The sequence below is a fragment of the Tetrahymena thermophila genome (assembly GCF_000189635.1).
Source record: "Tetrahymena thermophila SB210 genomic scaffold scf_8254010, whole genome shotgun sequence".
NCBI lineage: Eukaryota > Ciliophora > Oligohymenophorea > Hymenostomatida > Tetrahymenidae > Tetrahymena > Tetrahymena thermophila.
In genome coordinates this window covers 155,812-181,796 of record NW_002476013.1, presented here as the reverse complement: position 1 = coordinate 181,796, position 25,985 = coordinate 155,812, and the positions used below count along the sequence as shown (strand labels likewise).

Below are 25,985 nucleotides of genomic sequence, written 5' to 3'. Positions count from 1 at the left end.
ATCAAACAAAAAATCAAGAAAAAGTAATGAATCACTAAATTTAATGAATCAAAATACACGGTAAGCATGTATTATTTTGTTGTTTGGCGGATTTGAATAATTAGTAAATTTTCATTTAAATTACAAAAATCAAAAATTTTTATTTATCGTATTTATTATTTTGAATAGTAACATAATAAGGTATAAGAATAGTACTTAACTTTCAACAAAGATTTCTTAGTGATTCTATGTGATTCCTAAATACTTAAAATGAATCACTCTCTCATGAGCCTAATTAAACTTCCTGCTCATGACATACACCAAAGTATAATCACAATACTCGGATAAAATGGATTATGATTATAAATACAAATAGAATGATGGTTTTAGGTAAGAGAATTTCCAAATTTGTATTTATATTTTTAAAAACTCTAGAATTATTTTATCTTATAGTTTAATAGCAAAGACAATATATACTGATTACTTAAAAATTGATATCAATAATTATTTAGTTAAGTGTTGATATAATGTTAGTGGATTTTAAAATATAAGCTATAATATATTTCAAAGTAATTTCATTTAAGATACTTTAAAGGTACTCAAAACAATTATTGGCTAGTGTTAAATTAATCTATCTATGTTAAGTATTTTGATTTTTCTGATTTACTTTGTCTGAAAAGTGTTAAAAATAACTTTTTGAAAAATAATAAACTCAAGTAATTCAAAGTAAAGTAATTGGAGAAGATAATTTAATTTTATTGTTGTAGGATAGATAAATCTTGATTCTCTAAATAAAAAAGTATCTTTACTTTTAAAATCAACCATATAAATTACATATCTTCTTTTTTAAAATTTATTTGGAACATTTTAAATCGGCTAATGCAACATTTTTATAATTTTGTATAATGTATTTTCATATTAAAAGGTAATAGTAGCCTTGAAATTAAATTTAAAATATTGCTTGTTCTATGTTAAAATACTATCAAATATAGCTAAATTTTGGAGATTTGATTGCAACAGTAATAAAAATTTATTTTTTTTTTAAATTATATCAAATCTTATTGGGGATAAATTTACAAGTAGCTAAATTACTTTACGAAATATTATTAATGCATAATCATAATAAGCGCTATTAATTTTTTTTATTTAAATTCTTTTATATATTTCCTGAATTAATTACAGCTTAATCAAATTTTGATATCTTTTTTAGTACTTATAACAAATTTTATATATGTAAGCTATTTTTTTGATGTTTCTGTTTACTTAGATATTTTTTTTAAGATATAAAAGATATATACAACATTTTATTTTAATTTAATGAAAATACTTACTTTTTATTTAATATAAAACAATTTGTAAATTTTTTTATTATAAAATCATCTTAAGGTATCAAAATAAAACTTTTCTATTAAAAAAAAAAAAAATTTGATATTCATTTATTTTTTTCTTTTTTGCGAATAGCATGTAAGCTAGTAAAAAAAATAATTCAAAAAATATTATTTGTTTAACTTTTTTTGAAAATAAAAGCAGACTAAATAACTCATTACTAGCTTTTACTGATTTTTTAAATCAATTATATAAAAGCAAATAAAATAAAAAAGAATATTAAATAACTTCAAAAAACAGATTATATTTTGTATTATTATAATAAAAATAAATAAGGAAAAATTGAGTTCAATTTTACACAGCTACTTTGTTACTCATTTAATAAGTTGATTTGTAAATAATATGTTCATGTAATCAAAAATATTAGATTAGCTTTAAAATTTAAATAAAGCTTAACTGCTTTACTTATTAAATTTAAAAAATTTTAAATAAAAAAATAAATGAGCGCAAAATATAAAAAGTGTTAAATTTATAAAATAATATGAGTTAAATTTTTATCAAAAATAAAATTTATCAACAGTTTTTATTAATTTTATCATTCTTTAAATTAATTTGTTTTTTAATTAGAGAAATTATTATCTTCTTGCGGTAAAAAGGAGAAATTGAAGTCATGATAAGGGTTATAATCATCAGAATTTTGACTTAGCTTGTTCTCCATAATTGTGTATCTATTTTATTGAAGGAGAGGTTGATTCAAATTAGATTAATTCAGTTTGTTTTCATTAAATTAGCCTTAATTACTGCTTCTTCCACTTCTTCTCCACCAAAGAAGCTTTGATTTTTTCTATTCATTTTAAACTTATTCTGCATCACTATAACCAGTAATAAAAGACGAGTTATCCATAAAATTATTATCTAAAGGTTTTGCTCTTTTTTTATTTTTCATTGCTTCTAAAGCTTACAATTTTTCTTTCTTGATATGCTTTTTTACTGTAAAGAGAGCAAGCTACCACAATAAACGAGCTCTAGCTTGGGGATCATCGCTCTCAGACATCTTTCTTCTTGGACTGTAATTGAAGAATTTACTTATAGAAGGCTTATATGCCTAAAAGAAGGAAATAATATACCAAAAGATCAAAGGTATATTTGTTAGAGATATAACTATAATAGTTACCCACCACCAAATAGAGAAATCATCTTTATCATATGAGAGCAAGCAGAAATGGAAAGTTACAAAAATAGCTGCTCCTGTGATTAGCTCCATTTTTTAACAAATTTCAGTCCAATAAGGGTGGAAATAAAGAACCGATGCATAATAAATAATTAAAATGAGATTTAAGACTTAACCCATGGTTCTTATGTCTTCCTATAATAGTACAGGTAACGAAACTAGAGCTATTTTTGTGAAAAATCTCACAAATTCCCAATAGAAATATTTCTTTCTAAAATCACCTAAGATATACTAGAAATATTTCAAAGGCAAACTTTGTTAAAATCTCATTTTTATCCTGTAAATAATCAAAACAGGAATAGCTATAAGTAATATAAAAATAAGAGGAAGAAAATAAAATATGTTCATCTTCCTAAAAGAATCTAGATTGCAGTTATAAATCGTGGAAGCTGTGATGTATTTCTCATTTCCTATTTGCCTACAAATCATTAATTCCATCGCTCTTGATAGTAGAAGAGGAGTAAAATAGAAGTAATTGACCAATATCATTGTGATTAGATAATACTTTCTATAGTAGTAATTTCGATAATTTATAATCATTTGAGCAATTAAAACTACCAAGCTTAAAGAAATAGGTATGAGAAGAGAAACAGTGAAGGAAATATAAATATGTGGAATCTAGTTAAATTAGTTTAAAAAATAATTAATTTTTTTTTAATCAATTATAATTTTACATCAAATTTCTTTGAATATTAGTAGATGAAGCAGCTCACAATATTATTGAAACCAATCAGTGGATTACCAATATTATAAATAATAGATGAAATGGACTCTTTACCAAAATTAAATCTAAAGTAAGATATAATAGAAAGAACTTGCAGATAGCTTACAAATTATTTAACAAGCATAGAAGTTTATCCGATGTGATTAGCTGAACTGTATTCAAACAATATACGGAATTTTCTTATACGACTCACTGTAGAATCGATTGATATAAAAATATAAAATATGAAAAATAACAGTATCAGTGCCATTATTAGAGAAGCAAGCCAAATTATTTTACAATTTAAGCACTAGCTCGCAGAAAGGTCTGTGTAACCTTGCTTGATATCACATATTTCACAGAGAGGCCCTATCCTATTATTTGTGCATGATTCATCTCCAACCATTAAGCCTCCTAAGCAATTATCAGATGAAAATTTGCATTCTATAATGACATCAGATGAATTACTATCTCTCCAATACCTTAATACAAAAAAAAATTTCATCATGAATATATTAAAATAATATTATTTTATTTTTATTTAGATAAAAATATGTGTGTAAATAATATATTAAAAATTTTTAAATATTTAATTTACCCTTGCTCCAAAATGAGTTAATCTCCTCCTGGGCAATTACAATTATCAGGACATCTAAGACACTTAACATTTTGGTTAGTATGAGGATCTAATAAAGAATAATATTGCTTTGCACACATTTCACATTCAGTTGTTATAAGACTGGTTTTTATATACTCACCTATAACACACTTTCTTAGGTTAACATTTATTGTGAAGTTGTAGAACTATGAAGAACTGCTAAATGGAACTAAAGATGATGCATTTTCATACTAAATGTCTAAAAGCTTAAAAATTATTGTTACATTTGTGCCAGGGTAACCATAAAGCTATAACTAATCAAAGAGTATTCCTATGTCTGGATTGTAGCTTTATCCGATGTAAGAATAAAAATAGCTATCACTTCCTTTCAAAAATGAGCCTTATCGTAGCTGACTTTGAGGACTAAGATAAACTTTTACATTTGGAATTTAATCCCCTATTATTGTCTAATCATTTTCATCAAATAATTTTAAATAGAATTATGGTAGATTATCTCCGCTATCAAAAGTTTATACTTCATACAGCTTTTCTTGCTTTTATATAAATTTATATGATTTAGTTTGGTTTGTTTCTAAAAGTTTAACAGGAGCTAATTTTAAGTTTTTATTTTATTAATTTTATTCATTTATATTTTCTAAAAGACCATCTTCAACAGGGATAATCTAAAATGAGCGAGGCCCTGATGTAAACTGGTTAGGAGTATTGTTATAAATGAATTAAGAGAAATTATTTCTCAATTATAAAGTTGAAGACTTTTAAATCTTGACACCTCCTGTAAACTTTGAATTATTTTCTGTAATTGTACTATTCTCAAATTAAATTGAATTAGGATCGTGAAGCTGCAACGACAAACCACCTATTTAGACTCCATAATTCCTTTTGAAAGTAGAGTTTTAAACTTTGCAGCTTAAATCCTCACCTAACTCAACAGCCATCGCGCCTATAGAAGAAGCGTTATTATTTTGTATAGTAAGATTTTTTAAAATGATAGTATTTTAATTTTTTTATGTTTTATTATGTTATTAAATGTCCTAGATGCTTGAAATATCAAATATCTTTGAAGGAAGAGAATAAAATATACCTCCAACAGTATTATTTCCTTTATTATATGATATTAATGTGTTTTAAACATGCAAAATAGATTGTTGACCGAGAAGAGGAGAGAAACAACTTATTTTGTTAATGCAAATATTTTAATTAATTTCAAAGTTTATGATGTGATTTTATGATAAGAGTAATTAATTAAATAATATCAGAGACTATCCATAGTATTTGTTATTAGAAAATATGGAGTTTTTAGCTATAACTGAAGAATATGATACTCTCATTGCTCCAGATGAAAAGAATACATTATTTTGAATATCCAATTTATTCAATAAAGTATTTTTAACGTTGTAAATATATATCAAGTCGTTTTATGAACTAAATGCAATTCCATAATTTCTCACTTTAAGATTAATAATTTTTAATACATCTGCATTTAAAATCTAAATTAATTAACCTGAGTCAATCTGCTAAAGTTTTACTTAAATTTAATTAGTTTACTAATTTAATATCATGTAATTCATCACATCTAAGAAATCTATCAATGAGTCCTAATCTCCCATTAGGTTTGAGTTCTCAGCAAGTAGATCCTATTATTCAGATTGTAGTAATCTCTTTTTGTTAAACTATTTATCATTATATTCTATTTTTTCACTACTTTAAAAAAAGTTATTAATTCCTATTTCGTCATCATCACTATTAATAATACTATCATCATCTTAGCCTTAATTTGGATAAAATTTTCCGTTTTCTAAACGGTTAAAGTAGTCTTATACAGATTTTTTGCTTTAAAGATAGTCAACCTGATTTTATAAATAAACAAATTCACGGAAGAGTTCAGCATCAAAAGAATTATCTATATTAATATCCTTTAAACTTATAAAAATATTATCATTTAATGATTTAACCAATGAGCCATTTTAGGTGTACAATTACTTAGCATTCACTCCTTTAATATTCACCACACTACCTTTTTTGAGATTGCTAAAAAAGAAAAAACCTTCACTTTAAGCTGAAGGGCAGCTCATTCTATTTATTGTAATATTAGTTATATTAATTTAAACCTAGTTCATAACACCATTTATAACTAAGCCAGATCCTTCTTAGATACCATATAAATCCAAAAATTAGCTATTTGAAATTTCTAATAGACTTTAATCGTATAGCTTGATATAAAGGGTAGGCTAAATCATAGTGCAGGTGCCATTAAAAGTGCTATTTAAAATTTTAATATTCTTCCCTTCTAAAACCCCACTTGCCATATAATTGTAGATGGTTTTTTCATCACACTACCCTTTAAAGTGATTAAATGATTAGACATATGACTAGAACTAAATATATTTAGCAGATAAATAGAAATAGACAGTATCTATAAACTAAGTTATTGGTAATTAAAATTTCCCATAAATAAACTAGTTGTTAGATAGGAAGATATTAGAGTTCACGGCTTAAATTTCAACTTAAGAAAGTCTCCTTTATCTATAATAATCTTCACCAGAAGTTACAACATTTTATAGGAACAAGCAGTTCTCTAAAAATATATTGACTAACAAATTACTTTACAAGTTGATAACTGATGAACTTATTGATTATGAAATATTCTATGCAATTAGATGTTTAAATTTGTTGTCAAAAAATACTACAAAATATAGTTCTTCTTTTGAATCATCAGTGTTGCTATTAATATTAACTTCACTAAATAATTCACTTTTAGAATCCATTATAAAACCAAAAGTATCTTCATCATAATCATAACTTCTATTTTGATAATTTACTTAGTCTTCATTAAATTAACTATTTTTGATTCTCATTTAGTCATTTTATTCTTCTTCTTCTTGCTAATCAATATCTTTTTTATTTAATCCTTAAAGCAATCTCTTCTCAGAAATTTAATGATTATTATTTGCAAAGTTGTTCACCACACTTTTTAAAGTTACAGAATTCTAATCTAAATTTTCTAAAGTATGATTGCCATTTAAACTCTTAGTCTATGATTTATTATTATTATTATTTTTAGGAATCTTAATTTTATCTTCCTTAAATTATATATCTTAATTTTATTCTTTCTAGTCTACAGATGTAATATTCTAAAGCTAAAAATATTGTCTATTTAATTAGATACTTAAAAATGTTGATCCAACAATATTGTATCTTTCGAAAAGGCATTAAGTCATAATGAATCTTCTAGGATGAAGCACTTACAAAAATGACTATTGCAAAGAACTTTTATTTAAATTTCCAGTTGCATTTACATTTGAAATCGTCACAACGTTCAAAGAGTATTTAACATTAACAAACCCAACATTATCATTATTTTTAATGATTCCATTCTGTAATAAAACTCTTCCAAGCTAAATAAATTATTTAGAAATATTAATTAAATTTTTAAATAAAATAATATATTTAAAAGCGTAAAAAACAAAAAATATTTTTAAAATTTCAGAAAAATAATTTCTTAAAAATGAAAATATCTCTCTAAATTTAAAATAAAATTTTTAAAAAAATTACCTTATCCGAGCCAAAAAAGAAGAATGATCTACCATCTTCTAATTAGTTTAATGGTATATTTGGATGAAGGGTATCTATAATATTGTTTGTTAGTGTAAAGTTAGAAACTTCTACTGAGGAATTTCTATTAAGAGAGTTAAAATTAATTTCAAGCAAGATGAAATTGGAGTTCGGAACAAATTTATTACATGAGAAGTTTAGGTTTTGATAGATTTGTTCAATTTCAGATTGGATTTATTATGATTATGGCTATCCGAAAATAATGTAACCTTGAAAATCATTTGAAACTATGGAGGTATTAAATATTTTAATATTTGTAACCTCTATCAGGTATCTTATTTTATCTTATTCAGTTGCAGAAGGGAAATTAGAATTATTGAAAAAAGGTAAATCAGATGAATTCTTATTAGGAAGTTTTTCGTTTGTGTTATTAAAAATACTTAAAGGGATTTTTTAAGTAGATGGTGAACTCTATTAAATATTATTATTTATTGATTGGGCAAAAAATATATTATTTGTTAAGTTTAGATTTTAAATATAGAAATATGCTTATTCTTTTATTTCCATTACTTTGGATTCGTTGAATGTAGACTAAGTTATTTCTAACTGTTCAATTGTGTTGAACATAGGAATATTCAGGAGATTCACTCTTTGGTTTTCTATGTTGGCAGAGCTCTTTAAAACCAAAGAATTAATAAATTTTGTATTGTTTTGAATGATCAATTTATTTATGTTTACATACACTTAGTTGCCCTTTTCTAATATTTTAGAATAGGAAAAAGAGCATGAATTGATTAATAAATCTTTAATTATAACATCTATTTAAGATTAATCTTAATTCACCTAAATAAGAGATGATTACTATGTGGTAACATTAAGTAAAGAAAGTGAGTTTACTTCTAGATTTATAGCTAATGTTTACTATATTTAAATAAATTTAGAGTTATCTTCGATTGTTGAATTAGTAATGTTCACTCTACTTACAACAATATTAGCAAAAGATAAGGTATTTTAAACTAAAATAATCTAAGAGTAAGATAATTTACAGTCTATTATTGTTGTATTTACTATACTAAAATTGTTAGAAACCTAAAATAAGAGAATATCACTTAAATAAAGATTCTTTAGTATCAACTAACCAATTTATGTATCTCCTTTAGAATATTAAACTAAAAAACTTGCTGAAGAACCAAAGTTACTAATTGATTTATTTGTGTTTTTTATTTGAATATTTTCAATCCTACTGATCGAAATATATCCATCAGTTAAAATTTAACTGTCCTTATAACTTAGATCTAAAAGCGATACAGTTTGAATATTTATAACCAATTCTTGTAAGAATCTGCAATTATCCAACCCAATTAAAGAAGAATGTTGCATATATGTTGCGTTCAAATAAAGAGACGGCGCTTTTAAATTAGGTGCTTAGTCTTCAAAGCACTCAAAGGCAAATATTTTTATAGAATTTAGTTAACAATTTTCTAAATTTATTTGCTAAAGGGTAAATTTATTGTTAAGAGCGATTTTATTTCTTAAGGCTTACCTTAAAAAAATGATTCCTTTCTTTTTTAATAAATTAACTTATTGTTTTTCATTAGAAATCATGTCAGATTTCATACCAAATATTAAGGTTTTTTAAGCCTAAAACTTAGAAACATTATCAATATAGAAAGTTGTGCCATAGAATTCTGAATTATTTAGTAAAAGCTTAGTGCAGTTGAAAACTTAAATGTATTTAGGAACATTTTAATTTTAAGAATACAATCCAAAATTAACATTATCAAAAATGAGATTTTCAATATTCAATACTGAAAATTGTAAAATAGACAAATCTGACAAGTAATTCGTTTGGCTAGAAATCAAATTATTGTAACCTGTAGAGCTAGAAAAGTCTATACTTTTAAATATTATATTTTTAAAGGTCACACTCATGTATTAATTCAGTTCATAGCCTTCTTCAATCTCTAAAACAGTTTTTCCATCTCTATTTTATTATTTTAAAAATTATATTCGATTTCATAAAAAACTCTTTTAAGTAATCATTGATGATAAGTATAATTAAAAGTAGAAAATAAGAATTCACGTAAATAATTTATTAAACGGTCAAATTTAATAAATAATTTTAAATAATAAAAAAAAATTATTATTTACTCAGTATTTTTTTCGCCAATAAAATTAATTTAAGTAAAAGCAGAATTTTATAGATTGACTCTCTTAGATATTTTATGGTACAAATTTTAATCATGGGAAAAGAATCTCAAATTTAATTCATTTTATTTATAACTAAAAATTAAATTGCTAAGTCCAACTTGGATAATCAAGCTCTAAAGAGCACTAAAGTGGGAATATGGATCCGATTTTGAGCCTTAGCCAAAAACACTCATTGATCTTGTTTCTGAAGAAGCTTAAAAGTAAATATTTAGTAAACATGCATTATTAAATTTGAGAGAGTTAGAAACAGCTTTTAGTTTTGTATTTGTTGAATTTTAATTGTTTACAATTTGGTTAGCTTCCTTATAAAAATCTAAAATTTTAGTGCTTTTATAATCTAAATTTTAAAAAAGTGGACCAATATTAATAAACCACACTTTCTGTGTAGTAGATATAATTATTTTAGTTTTGTCTTCTGTATTTCCTATAAAAACTATTGAGTAAGGATCATTAGTAAGACTTTGTAATTTAATAACCTGCTATTACCCAAATCCATAAATAATCATTTAATCTATTATAAAATAAAAAAATATTAATAAATTAAATAATTTTTGCATAATAAAAATACTAAAAGAATTAATATATTTTACTTTTAGAAGTCAGCAATATTTGAATGCCTAGCTATATTAAATACTAGGATTTCAGAATTTGGCAATCATTTAATTCAAAGACTATATTGGCATTTTAATCGTTTTATGGGTGATTAAATAAATTATGGGCTTAGTCTTATTCTTTTTACTACATTTTTTTCATATTATAAAATGTTATCTTATTTTTAGATATTACATAAATTCGGTTGCTATCTTCTACTGAATATTGTATACTTACAATATCTTCTTAAGAAATAGCTTAATTCTATAAAAATATATTGTTAATATCTTAGCAATTCCATTGATGAATTTATTTATTTTAAAACCCAATTAAAATTTAACAATTTTCGATGCTAGATTTAATATCTACAATAACTGAATCAAACTCTTTATTTTAAGATTTTAATTAAAATAAAAAATAAATATTAAAAATATTATCTTACTCTTGTACCAAATAATTGAGTTATGTAAAGAATTGTAGAGAACAATTTGAAGAGAATCATACAACAAAAATAAATAAGGAATAGTTGTATTTTTTATGCTGATCTAATCATCAAACTAACAGTTTGGGCATGGAGACTCTAAATATTAAATTATAAAAGTAAATTTTTCCATAAATTTAATCATTTATTTTTTTCTCAAAGCTAATTAAAAATTTAGCAGAAAAAAATAAAAATAAAATTTATTTTTAATCAATTATTAAGCTAGAAAAGTTGTTAAAAAAGCAAAAAAACGACATGATAAAAATCAACTTTAATTTTAATAAAGAATGTTTCTAAATAAATTTATACCTATAATTTCTGGTGGTCCTGTTATTTGAGAATTGTAAAAAGGGTACTTATAAACTTTCCCTAGATTATTTATCAAAGTAAATTATCCCTAACGAGCAAAGAAAGCTACTTTTTAGTTTGGTTATTCTTATTCATATTATAAAAGTTTCTCTGGTTTAAAATTTTATTTTTCGAGATCTACTACCCAAAAGCTGTAATCATAGTGCTGTAAGATCAAAAACTAACCGTTTAAGGCAAAAAGTTATGCTTTTTCTATTTTTCCTCTTTCCTAACGAAATTAAAGATAAGGTCGTTGGAGTATCAAATCATAATATTAAATATTTTCTGTTGAAGAGTACTAGCTTACATAAAAAATTTGTTATAAATAATCAATTTTGAACTAATACACATAACTATTCAGTGGATCACTCATAAAGTGAATTTATTCTGTTTTATAATTGAAAGTAATAATTCTCTTATTATTTAATTGAGAAATGATATGAGGAGATCCTTCTATTCTTATTAAATCAAGTTAAAGCTAAAAATCATAATTGGCAAATGAATTGCTCTGTTACTCAAATTTTATTTCATTCTTTTCAAAATTTTTTGTCATCAAATTAAAAAATCTAAATTTGTTATTAATGAATTGCATAACCACTAATTATTCATTCTATAAAACTTCTATTGCAACTATTTTACTGTCAGAAGAGCTGATGGTAAACTCTTAAACTAAAATTAAACTTTTAACAGAAATTTTGTACTCATAAATAAAAAATTTGCTTTCATTTCCAAAAAATAGAAGGATAGAATCATTTTAATCTTAATATCTTTATTTTATTGTGTTAATTATTGCTGGCGTTTGAGATTTGGATACAAACTTCTAATAAACAACTAGCTATAGATGATCTTCTAATTTAACATCTATTCCTTCATTTATTGAGTAAATATAGATACTATTCATATCATTTACTATTAAAACTCCTCCTTTCTAGTTATAATGAATGAATTTTCTCCTATTTTACGATAATTAATTAATTATTAATATAAAATATCAAATATCAAAAAATATTATTTTAAGAAAATAATAAATTCATAAATTACATTTTAAGTTCAAATGACTCGCTCTTGATAATATTGTTCATACTTAACTATTTAGATATGCACTTTTCTAAATCATTGATTCTACAGATAAAGAGCATTTATTGTTATGGTTTATAGAAGTAAGCAATGTTTGATTTAAAGTTAACCAGAAAATCTGCGATTTAGTAGTCATCTGAAAATGGAATAGGATAATTAATAATTTGACTTATTGTCTAAAAGGAGAGATGATAGACAGTAAAGTTATTATTTTGCATTTCAGATATATAGTTATAATAATTAGTGTGATTTTTATTTTTTTGAGATTAATTTTGATAATTAATACTAATTGATCTTCTTAATTAGTTGGGGATTGTATAGGGATTTTACTGTTGAAGATTTATTTCACCTAAGTACACAGTTTGTCTGTAAAAACTAATAGATCCATCAGCTAATGCTATGAAAAATGAAGGGGAATTTTTGAGAGGAGCAATTACTTTTGAGTTTTCTACATTAAATACTTCTAGGATTTTATCATCTTCGTAGTTTATATACATCAAAGTTTTATTGTCCAATAATAAAAAGAACTCTGGCTGATTATTTTAAATTTTGACAATTTTTATAGCTGAATCTTTAGTTAAAGTTTTATTTTAAGCTTAAAAATAACTCTTTAAAGAATTAAGTTCTGTGATTTTTTTAAGCTAATCTTTTTAAGAATCTTAATCAAATAAATACATAGATAAGTCGCCCTCTTTCAGCAAAATGTATTTGAGCTAATTTGGGAAATACAAACACTCTATATAATGGCTTTATTAAACTTATAATAAAGCAGTATATGAATTTAAGTTTTAGTTATATTAAATAAGTCCATTCTATGTAAATATTGTATACATGTTGTTATCAGTGATAAATACCTTTAGTGGTAAATCCTAAATATAATTTTTGTTTAGCACAGTCTATTAACAGTTAATATTTAAATTTTAGTTTATTGAGAAAATAAATATTGAAGTATCTGAAATAGTAACGATTTTAACATTTAAAGAGCTTTGTTTATTTGAAGATGTTTCAGTAAAGCTTTTAACCTGCAAATCTATCACTTTATTACCTAGCTATTTTAGATTAACAGAAAAATTATCTGCCTTTGGAAACTAAATAACTTAACGTTATGTTTAGGGATCCCATAAAACAATGGAATACTAGCTTTAGTTGTCATCTATATAATAAATATATTAAATTTATTACAAATAAAAAAATATCAATTGCAATAATGTAAAAAGTAGCTTTCTTTTATAAAAGAAATTTGAATTCATAGAACATATTTATTATTTTAATGAAAGCAAATAAATCCTTTTTAAAATTACTTGATAATGACAGGGGAACATCATATAAAACTAGAATTTTGTCTAAGTCAGATAAATACATAATTTATTTTATTGAAGCTCCTTAATTGTTAACACTAAATCTGGATAAAATATCCCTAGTCTGAAAATCCCAAAGCTCTATATCTCCACTTTGAGTACCAACAATGAGAATATTGGAGTTTTCAATATGGTCAAGAGCTGAGACTTAAATTAAAGAAGTCTAGTTTTCTTCTATCAAATCTAAAAATTTAGATACTCTTGGACATTCAGTTTCATCTATTATCCTTTAATTGTTACTATAAATATCATTATAATATTAAGTAGACTTTGATGCGCCTTTTGAACTATTTTTATTTTAATTATCACTTTATTCAGCAGCATCATTTGTCTTTATATTCTAATTTTAGGGAGATTTAAGATAAATATCTTAGCAAAGCGATAAAATAGTATTAATAATTAAAATTAGTAAAATCTTCCTAGCCATCTTTGAAGTTTTATGCTGAGATGCTTAGTTATGTTTTGCTGAATGAAATATTTATATTGTTGTCTTTTTTGGAAAATATTAATTAGCCTGCTTTTTCTTTCTTTCTTCTTAATTATAAATAGCTTTTTGTCAGATTCGCAATTGATAATAAAAGCCATACAAATCTCAATATATAACATAAAATAGATTCGTCTGTCTGTCTTCTTGTTTCTTAACAAAATCTAATCAATAATCAATCAGTCATTAATTTTTACTTATCCATATAAAATGAAAAAAAACATTTGATCTGTGAATAATCGTCACACAAATATTTATTTATATAAATGTATAAATTTAACAAAATTAGATAATCTAAATTGAATGACATTTTTGATCTTAATTTCTATTTAAAATATTTAGATTTATTTTAATATTCTAAATTTTAACATTATTATTAAATTAAATTTTCTATAAAAACAAACAAACAAAAAAATAAATCACTGATAAATTAAAAAAAATATTTTATATAAAATTTTCAAATTTCGTTCTGAGATGGGATATTATCTAATTTATCGCTCTCTTTGCTTTTTTCTCTTTTTATCTCATTACTTTAATCTGCTAAATTACTATCAGCACTTTGCTAATTGTCCTTTAAGTCTTAAACTAATTAAGAGAATCTGGAGTGAACTATTTGAGTGTCATTTAGCAGGTCGTTAGATAACTTTCTTTTTCTTGTTGCCTATGATGTAGTGTTATATCTCTTTCTATTATTTAAAATTGCTGTCTAATCTTTGGCCTTAGGAGATTCAAATGACTTTCTTATTTTCTTTCTAAACTAGAGATTTAATATTTTTACTGGGGATTCTTCATCGTAGTCACTTATTGCTTCTGAACGATTTGTGTTTTCTTCTTCTTCTATTATTATAATTTGATATTAATTTTATTTAGATTTGTAAAAAAAATTTACTTGTTAAGTTGAAATTAATGTCTGTATTTTCAGAGTGGAATGAAACTTCTTTCTTATTTCTTAAGAAAGGAATGTGATCAAAATCATTATCATTTTGGCTTTGAGGATCTATTTATCTTCCACCATATTTTTATGCTTTCATAGCTTCGATGTATTTTTTGTATAGATTCTTCCAATTGAATTAAGCTCTTTCTTTGGGATTTTGATTCGACCTAAAGATACGGAATCTCATTAACTTATTCTTTAAGTTTCTCTTCTTCATAGCAAACCAAGGAGCATAACATTTGAAGATAGTATAAATATACCAAAAGAACAATGGTAAGTTCATTGCAGTGAGTAAGATTATACAGATGTACCATTATACTGCATTTTGGCTTTCCTGCTAATAAGCCATTAAACCTAAATGAACAGAGAGGAATATTATCAAAGTTGTGAATATATCTAACCTGTTTAATATTTAAGTTCTGAAGGGTTTCACAAAAAATACTGTGGTTCCATAGATAATTAAAATAAAATTTATCAACAGTGCTTTTGTTTTGATATCTTAGGAGAAGTACACAGAAATTAGCATAATAGTAAGTTTTTATGTATACTTAACGAACTCCCAGTAGTAAGTTGTTTCTTTATAATCACCCAACAAATATTAATAGGTCTTAATAGATACTTTTCTTTACTTTCTCTTTTTAATAAGAATAGCTAAGATCAATGGGACAATTACACAAAATATAAAAATTAATGGTGTAACTACCAAAATAGAATATCTGAAATATTCAGGAGTAAGACATTCAAATAACATATTGTATGAAATATATGAATCTTAACCAACTTTTCTGCAAGTAATTAATTTGAGCCCATTTTAGAAAGCTAGAGGAGCAAAGAAAAGCAAAATTACCAAAAACATAGTTTTACAGAAATAGCTTCTATAATAATAATTCTTTCTATTGTTCAGATAATCTACAAGAGATATTAATAGCATAAAAGTTACAGGAATCAACAAAGAGGCAAAGAAATTTAAGTAAATATGGTTGACTCCTATTTTTTTTCCTAAATCGTACAGATAGCAATCCATAGCGTTAGAGAAAGAAAGAATAGGATTTCCTAGAGACAGAGTTCCCTATGTGGCAAAAGGATTGATGTTAAGCTAGAAAGTACCAATAATACTAATAACTTAAAGATAGGTAATGAACAACTTAACCACCATGGACGCAACAAAAACTGTGTTAGTTTTTGATTTAGAGCATATACTTCTAGAATGTTTTATACGTCTGACAGTCGAATCAATAGATATAAGAATATATATCAAGAAAAAAAGTAAGACTGATAGTATGATTGTTAGAGTCCATCCAATTTCGGAGCATGCCAAACACTTAGATGAAGAAATATTTGTATATCCATTCTCGATATCGCACTATTCACAAAGAGGACCTATCATATCATCTGAGCAGCTCTCATCTCCAGCTTAAATTCCACCTAAGCAATTTCTAGGTTCAGTCCCACAATAAATAATATCCAGACTTGTGTTGTCTTTCCTCCAATACCTTTATTTTTTAAAATTAATTTTTTTATTAAAAAAAATTAAAACTTGAAATAATTTAATGTAATAAAATTTATTTACCCGGAGTTAATTGATAATAAGTTTCTTCCTAAGCAAGTAGCAAATTTAGGACAGTCCAAACAATTAATATTTTAATTTTTGAAAGGGTCTTCAAGGCTGTACTATTTTTCAGGACAAGGTAAGCAAGATTGATAAAGATTGTTATTAAAGTATATTTCACCTACAATACATCTCCTTAGTTTCACAGAAAATTTAACTTTGTAATCTGTTTATAATTTTTAGGTAGAGTTAATGCCGTCAAATTCTATCATTTAAGTAGTGAAAGTTAGATTAACTAATGTATCAGGTTTTCCATAAATTGTTATATTTTGGAATAAAAACCCTCCTTTTGAAAGGTCATACTCAACATCTAGCTATCCTTGCAAATAGTATCCTTGATTTTAAGAATTAGTAGATAAAGATAAGCTAGCTTTATTTAATGATGGATTTAGGTATGGTAAAACTATTTGATTTTTGTAATCTAAAATTTAAGTTAAAATTATTGGTAGTTCTCCTCCACTTTGTTAATCTGTAATTACTAGCCAATTGCTTTAATTTTAATAAAGATAGCTTTGTTCTGTTTGGTATTTGTCCGTAAAGACTTTGAAATGAGCAAACCTTCCACCTATTTTACAAAATTTAAAAATTAAATAACCAAAATTTATATATATTTTTTTAAAAATACTTGAACATATTTATAGATTCTATGGTGAAATATTTCCATATACCAAACTATTATTTAGCTTAAAGAGGGTCTCAGGAATATCTTCTTCAACATAAATACCTCCACCTCTATAATAGGCATAATTTTTAGAGATAATAGTGTTTTCTATAAAGAAATTGTGTGTCCCAACAATGTGAAGGAATATACCTCCTCCAGATCCTTTCTAAGCAGTATTTTTTTAGATTTGAGTATTATTAACAATAAACATTGCTTAAGCAGTATTATGTATAAACAATCCTCCAAAATCTAACCCAAAATTACTTGAAATAATCGAATCAGAAATAGAACTAATAATATGAGACTTTACAACAGTTGAGTTCTATTAATCCTATTGGTATATCTTACAACTTGAATCTTAAGCTAATCTATTGAATTAAATTGCTACAGGCCCAAAGCTGTTGCAGTTGTTTTATAAAATTTGGATATTTTGAGCTTAAAAGCAAGTATTTTTAATTTGAATACAAGCTATCTTAGAGTAGCTTTGAAGGGTATTATTATGGAAGTAAATATCTCTCATCTAAATGTTTTTTATATTTGAAAGCTTCAATATGTGCAAGTCCAAAGAATTACAATTTGTCATTGTTAAATTAGAAATGACTGCCTATTTAAAATATTAAAATAAAATTAGAAATTTCAATTAAAAATGAAAATAAATATGTTACATTTTCTATATTATTTAAAATTAAAGTTGAAATAAAAGCGTTATTTAACTCTTAGAATATGTTGCTCTGTAAATACAATTACTTAATATGAGAAATTTAGATCATGTACTTATCTGTTAAGACAACACTTCCAGAGTAGTAACCTGAGAATCTATTATTTGAAAAGAAGAGTTGGCTAGCGTGAGTTAAATTCATAAGAGACCTAGCTCCATTTATAACAGATTTTACGTGATCAAATACTGCTTCTGACTTACTATAATAAATCAAAGATTCCTTTATTTCTTTTTAGCTGAATTCTACATTATTATTATAAAAGCTTATTGAGCTACTTTCTTACTATTAATTTGAAATGTCTAAAATAGTCTTTTTGAGTGAGTAAATTTAATAAAATCTATTATCTGAAATAATTAAGGAGACGTTTTTAATTCTATCTATCTAGATTATTTAATTGTAAACATTTGAAAAAGTACAATTTGAGATTTGTATCTTATTGCTAAATAAGCTGCCTTTTATATTAATTGCATTTGATATTGGTATCAAATCTTGAAAGTAACAATCCTATATCAGTGTAAATGCTGCGTCAGATAATGTAGCTAATTCCAACATTGCAAAATTTTATGATCTCATTTAACTTATAAAATTATGTTAAAACTTAAGCATTTAATAATTTAACAATCCTATGACTTGTGTGTTAAATTTTAGAGCATTTCTATCTTATTCATCAGTTTAGTTATTTGGTGCAGATAAAAATTTTGAGCTAAATATTCCAATAGCTCTTGCTTCAACTTAAAGAAAAATTGAATCTGCCATATTTTTGACAAATCTAAAATCTTTCATCTAGTTAAAAGTTGAGTTTTGTATCACAACATCACTTTAACTAGCTTGGATATTTATCTAAGCTTGTATTTATGAATTTTAATTCAAACCTTTTATCACATTTGAGATGAAAGAAATCTAAAATAACCCGAATTTCGTAACTAAGTTAGATGTGTATTCAATAAAGCTTCCTAAACAAACATAAGGGTCTATTTCAATCTTTTGTAAAACAAAATAATTTAGTTTCAAAATAATCATTTTTTTTTTTTAAGAAAAAATTCTTTTAAAAATAAAATAAATAATAAATATTACAGCATTATTTTCAAAAGTAACATTTTTAAAATTCATCATAGCTATTGTCTCTTAGTTTTATTGCTCTTATGTAGAATTTTCATTTGACTATATGTAAAAATTCTTGTTTGACTCTATTTCAAAGACAGGAGAATTGTATATTCTGAGATTCTTAATAATTGAGTTTTAAATTATAAAATTAGCTCCATTTCTTATAATTAATATGGGTTGCTTTATTGCTGTAGTTACATTTATACTCAAGTCTATACTATCCTCTACATCATTACTTACAATCAGATTGTCAATTAAATTCTACCCTATTGAATTCTTAAAAACACCAAAACCAATCTAATTTATTATTTATATATTTTTGATTAAATATTTTTAATATCTAAAATTAATAAATTACATCTTTGTTATTACTCATTTCCGCTCTTATAACTTTTGTGTTCAAAACTTTGTCAAAATAAAAGAAAAAGAATTTATAGCCTTCCACCAAGAATGTTGTTTTAGAGACACCGCTATCTTTTCTACAATTTTCTTACATAGTTATTTCATTTAGTTCAACCTAGCTTCCAGTAGATATAATGCTAAAAGTAGCTTCTGCAAATAATCCATTTGACTAGCCTGTAAATGTATTGTTTGTTATATTAATTTTGTTAAGATTATAATCTATATATTAGTTATTAATTGAAGGAGGTCCACAAAAAAGCTAATATAAAAATTGATTTTAATAAATATCCACTTTCTAAACAATTAAATGATCTAATTCAACTAAATATTTTGATTGTCTTTCATAGCTTGACATTTCAGAAGCAAAAGTATTATTTTATATTAGAGAATCACTAAAAAGTAACAAAGAATTTTCTACCAGCTCAGCTAATTTAGAGTTAAACCAATATGTACCATTGACAATTAAATTAGAGAAAATATTCATTAAATAGTTTTCTGCCATTATAAATGGAGAAAAAGGTCTTTTTGTTTGTAGAAAATTGCTATATCTCATATAGCTTTTATGAATATTTGCATCTTTTATAATTAAGCTTTAATCACTTAATTTTCTAATAATGCAAGATCTCAAAGTAGCTACCTAATCTATGTTTAAGAATTAAATTAGTGATTTTGAGCCCTTTTAGAAATTCATTAGATCTACAACTGAAGTTTCAACCATTTTTACTTTGAATATAGTAAAATTTAAAATCTTAAGATCAGACTTTAGCAATAACTCATTAAATGAAAAAACAGTAGTTTTATTCATAGTGCAATTTAAAATAAGTAATTTTGTTACTGTTGAGTTATTTATTTAAGGTTATAAAAATTTATTCTAGTTTTCTTAAACAGTATCAGTGTCATTATTTGATTGATCATCTTAATCTTAAGTATCAATTTAGTTATTAGAGTTAGCTTTATTATTGAATTAAGATTTAAACTAAAATATGATTTAGCTTAAAAATGCATTATTTTATAAGTAAATATTTTTCAGATTAAATTTTTCTCCTAAATCAAATAAGGGGAAAATGGGAAGAGACTCAAAAGTGCTATTGTAGATTAATATTTCGCTTACCTCATAATCATTACTATTTACTAGATTCAAAGTAGTTTTATTAAAATAGCTATTGATGAGGCGAAGCTATTACAGTTTGTTAATTTTAAAATGATCACTATCATAAAGATTAACTTTAGAAAGAGAAGATTAATTAATAACATGATTTGTTATTTGGAATTAAGCTTAAGAAGAGTATAATTATTTTTAAGATACCTGATCATATTGATTAAATAGTGATTAGTCTTATTCGACTTCCTATCCACTAAATACAGTAGATTACATTATGAGACTATTTGTTATATTCAATTGAGGAGATAAGAAATAATTAGTTTACTCTGATGATGAGTTGCTGTTATTATAAAATTCCTTTTAGGTTAGGAAAGTAAAAATGTTAGCATAGTAAAATGTACAATTTTTAAGGCTATAAAGAGTATAGTTAAGTTTCAGATAAGAATCCTCTTCATTCAAATCTATATTTTGTTTGTTTACCCAATTAGTTAAATTAAGCTCTTAATATTAATTTTCTATGTTTTTATTTTCATTTTATTAAACACTTTAATCATCTTGTAACTTCATTTTTGAAAGTTATTACATTATTTATTAACTTTAACTTAAAAAATTTTATAATGGTTTATTACTCTAGAAGCCAGAAGTTTAATTTAATTAAGGATTTGTTATATTAAATAATTAGTCATTCAAAGAAACTGTGCTTATTTCTTAACTATCAGAATATTTTTGGTTTATATTAGCTTCCTAATTAGCCACTTCTATGAATAAATATGATTGCTGATTAACTGGATAGAAGAAATAGTATTTGCATACCTATTTTTTTAAAATCTGGTCATTTATTAATCGAGTTTGTTAAGAATCAGACAAGAAAAGTACTTAATTTGAAGTAAGACATTTTTTTTTGCTTATTTAACTATCTGTAGGAGGTATCAAAGAAGATTATACTTCTTCCATATAAATTGCTTTAACGTCGTTAGTTATAAACTGGCTCTGTTTTATCTTGACATCATAGAATTTAAGCAGTTTAACATCTTCAAAAATGTAAGCATCATAATTATTGTTGATGGGATTAAAATTACATCCTATGAAAGAAATTTGATCAATGTTATTAAAAACAGAATACCTTACATCGCTATTTTAATCAATCTGATTTTTCAACTAAATATTAATATTGTAGAAAAATAATTTTTAGATATTTTCAAATCTGTAACTGTCTTTAATGCTTAATGTAGTTGTTATATTATTTTCATTTTCGTAGTAATAAGATGCTGTTTTCTTTTTATTTGAATCCTAACCTGTATATTTATTTATGTTTGTCCGATATGTCTAGAAAGTGACTATGCTGTTTATCTTTTAAGTTGCATATTAAAATGGTTCTTCTAACTCATATATTTTTCCTTCTTGCAAGTAGAAATTGAGTTTTATTTTATTATATAAAAATATTTTATGACTTTTTCCAATCTTTATTGTTTCTTTTCTAATAGCACTTACTTTCTTATAAGGCTGAACAAGATTTCCTTAACCTAGAATATTATAATATTCCTAACCACTCATACTTTCTATATAAAATCCTTTTTCGCATTCAATCTATTTAAAAAAAAATTAATTTTTTATTATCAATTAATAATGATTATTTCAATAACAAAAATTTATAATGAATTTTTAATAAAATGTTACTTTTGACCTAGAATTCTATTTATCATCATCTGCAAAGCTGTGAAGTGTTAAAGCCCATATACGATGATCAGAAATAAACGCAAGACTATTGAGTCCCTGCATGTATATAAGCTGATCAACATTTGCATAAGATTGAGTCAAAGCATAAACATTTATGTAATAAAAAGAATTTATGTCATCATTAATTATTTAAACTACACCATTTTCTAAAAAGATAGCTATAGCTTAGAGCTCTACTACAAATATAATAGATTTAATTTAACTTTCATAAACACTTACTTCACTAAGCTAATTTTAGTCTACATCCCACCTATTTATTACAAATATATTTCTTTTTATAAATTTATAAGTAATTAATTTTTTTTTACCTAATAATACTATTGCCATAAGTAATATAAGCTCTATTCAAAAACATTATAGAATGATGAACTGTATTAATCTTTTAGTTTGCTTGTATTTAGTAAGTAATATGAGGCTTTGAAACATCTTCTACATTCAATATTTCTACTCTATTATCACTCAAGCCGATAACAATCAATGATAAAGTTATATTAAAATCAGTAGCAACTATTTTTTAGCTCTAAGAATCTTTTATAAAAATATTTTATAATTAAAAAATGATAAAACAGAAATGTGATTACTGTAAATCGGAAATATTTCATGTGTTTAGTAATTAATATAAAGTATTTATTAATCTCCTATCAAAGCAATTACATTCTTAATTGATGTCAGCTCTAAGTTAGACGTATTTGTTACTTTTATACCTTCGACTATTCAAAATGAAATACTCAAAATTGTAAAATTAAAAAAAATAAATTCTTTACTTAAAAACTTATCAGAATTGTAGACTGTGCTAAAATTGCTATCAAATATGAATGTTTGCACATAGTTCGTTTCATCTATGTAAATTATAGTGTTTTAGTCAATAATAAATTTTCTTGTTTCCTAATATTTAGGATCAGCTATTATTAATTCTTATAATGTATAATTTTCTACATTTAATACCTTGAAAGATCCGTCTTTCATATTTAAAATTATTTTATTGTGGTAGAGTTTTGATTCTTAAATAACTCCTTTCATATTTCTCATCTAGCTTTAAGGATTTTAGTAACTTTAATCTAAAAATGAGATTTTCTTTTTAGAAGTGGCAGCAGGAATCAAAATAATATAGCTTTATTTAAACTAAGCAATTTAATAAAAATATGTATCAAATTTGCAAGTTGAAAATGTTGCTTATTGTTTATATAAGTCTATAAAAACAACTCTAAAATCATTTAACTGTGCTATTATCATTGTTTCTACTGAACTTGAAAGTAATCCTCTCTTTTGTTTGCTTACTGTATTAAAATTTGATTCATCATACCAAATCCTGAAGCAGCTAATTTAATCCAGTTATGGAAAAGAATATTAGCAAAATTCATTTCTAGAATCTTGAGTTAAGATTTTAGAATGAATTTTAAGATGTATCCATCCTAGTATATTTTTATTTGCTAACTAGGAGTAAATATTTTAATTAATATTTGAAGTCACTTAATCTTCTTATTAAAGTATAGATAAATTATATATTTTCAAAGAATCTTTACCATTTATAACCAAATAATAGTTATATGAGCTATTAGTGCTTGTTTTAATATCATAAATTAAATCACAATCTAAAAATAAATCTTATGGATTTAGCATAATTTGCAAGTAGTGAACGATTTGGTAAGAAACAAAATCAAAAATTAAAAAAGTCTGCGAATTAACTAATGCTACACTGCTTTTAGTATGTTTGAGCTTAATCAAAAAGGTGTTACTAATATTAGTTTGGCTATTTTAATAATAAATAATTGTAAATTTAAATATATAAAAGCAAATCATTTCATCTTTTCAAAATTTATTTAAAAATCTTTAAAATATATTGAAACTCAAATTAAAAAAAATTCTGGATTTTGCTTTAAAATTAATAAATTAAATGCAATTTAATAAAAATTTGTAGGATTTTATTTAAATTATTTAAAATTAATTGTAAGTTTACTTTTACGTTATATATGACGAAATGTCTCTAATGTATAAAGGTTCTATATCATCTGACTTGTATGAAAAGATTAAAATGTAAAGTTCAGAAGTTACAACCAAAAATTATTCTTAATCCTCTAAAAATATTATTGACAATGCACTAATATATGTATTTTTATCATGTATTGTGAGCTTTACTCTTTTTTTTACTGTATCTTCAGGGATACTGTAAACAATAATTCCTCCTTAAAGGTCATCTTGTAAAAAGTATTGAATAGCCTCATCAACAATCTATTTAATAATTAAATGCTTTAATTAAGAATTGAATTATTAAATTACTTATTTTTTTTAATTTGAATATAAATCTACAGCTTTTGTAGAAATTTTAGTAAGAGAAGTAACAAAGGGCTAAATAGATTTTTAGATGATTGGATATGCATACCAACCTAAAGTATCATCATAATATGTAACTATAAAAGACCTTGATTAGTTTATTGGTGCTATAAATTTGACATTATAAGTTGTTTCAAGCTGCAAAACTTTATCTTCTTCAATATTATAAGTTAAAATGAATTATTTTTGACCAAAAATATCTGAATCTTCATATTTTGCTTCAAATGTTATTAAAACTAAACTCTCTGAAAAAAAGCTTTTGACTTCTTTGAGTACAATCAATTCATCTAAACTGATATACTATAGGTAATCACACAATTTATAAATTTTTTCACTTCCATTACTTGTTTGCAAATTAAGTGTAATAAGCTCATTAGTGCTTAACGCTATCATTATTATGCCATCTTACTGCGTCCTGATCATATCAATTATATTCACATTATTAACATCATCTACTCTATATAACTTTTAATCTATTGATAAACCTAATCTATTTACTTTATAAAGACTATGCTTTGTAAGAATATAAAACACTTCCTAAAATTAGCTATCAAAGGAAAATATGTATAGAGGTTGCTCTTGTTTAATTGTATCATTTAAGGGGTAAATTTAGCAATCAGGTTTAGTGGAATTCGTATTGACACTATTAATGTCACAAGCTACAACATGCATAATTGACATTTATAGAAAGTAATTTCCGTTTCTAGTCAAATAAGTATCTATTACTTAATAATTAACAACTTCAGAGTAATCGTCTAATTTATCATCTTGATCAATAAGCCACTAAACTCTTTCTTGAGTAACTAAATCCCAAATTGAAACTTAATTTCCATTTCTATTGTTTTATAAAAGTAATAAATTAAAAAATTTGCTTAAAATATGCTAAAATATAATAAGATAATGCCATATTTTCAGTTTAATTATTTTAATGTTTACTTTTTTTAATATCTGACTAAAATATGATTTGTATGCCATATATGATCAATCCTAGAAATAGGCCACTTATCTTCAAAGAATTTTGTAATTATTTCTCTTGAATCATAATCCCAAATTTCAATTGCTCCTACTCTTGTTCCTACAGCCACTAATGTAGAACCCTGTATGTGGGTAATCGCTGTGACTTCTTTGTAGCCCAATTGATCATTAAGATCTTAAAAGTCAAAGTATGTTTAAACCCTAGGACAGGATTCTTATTTACCAAAAACATTATAAATGAAGCAAAGGATAGCATATATTTGGATAGTCAATTAATAAAATTTTAACTTCATTTGATGTGTTCAAATAAATGATAATTTTCTAATATAAAATATAAATTTTTTTAGGAATCAATTTTGTAAATTTTACTTGTTAAATAAATAATTGATAATGAACTATTTAATTTATTTTTTAGTCACATTTAATATTATGAATCAATTTTCATTAATAA

General features: G+C 24.1%; 2 protein-coding genes across 2 annotated transcripts; both read right to left on the bottom strand. All coding sequences in view use genetic code 6, as the record gives it.

The window, feature by feature from the left end:
- Positions 1 to 1,900: 1,900 nt before the first annotated feature.
- TTHERM_00326960 (transmembrane protein, putative) lies at positions 1,901 to 13,903 on the bottom strand (the record flags this gene model as incomplete). The annotated part of the gene is made up of 10 exons (XM_001026459.2): positions 1,901 to 3,154; positions 3,211 to 3,721; positions 3,838 to 7,253; positions 7,411 to 9,394; positions 9,562 to 10,132; positions 10,212 to 10,598; positions 10,655 to 10,792; positions 11,003 to 11,994; positions 12,083 to 13,271; positions 13,420 to 13,903. The coding sequence occupies 10 exons, from the start codon at positions 13,901 to 13,903 to the stop codon at positions 1,901 to 1,903; spliced, it is 10,926 nt and encodes a 3,641-aa protein (XP_001026459.2).
- A 514-nt stretch (positions 13,904 to 14,417) lies between these two features.
- Positions 14,418 to 25,827, bottom strand: TTHERM_00326950 (transmembrane protein, putative; the record flags this gene model as incomplete). The annotated part of the gene is made up of 14 exons (XM_001026458.2): positions 14,418 to 14,797; positions 14,850 to 16,387; positions 16,465 to 17,068; positions 17,129 to 17,768; positions 17,830 to 18,864; positions 18,958 to 19,284; positions 19,346 to 22,078; positions 22,169 to 22,478; positions 22,537 to 22,756; positions 22,810 to 22,938; positions 22,993 to 23,978; positions 24,186 to 24,457; positions 24,506 to 25,394; positions 25,496 to 25,827. 14 exons carry the CDS (start codon positions 25,825 to 25,827, stop codon positions 14,418 to 14,420), a joined length of 10,395 nt encoding a protein of 3,464 aa, XP_001026458.2.
- Positions 25,828 to 25,985: the final 158 nt, after the last annotated feature.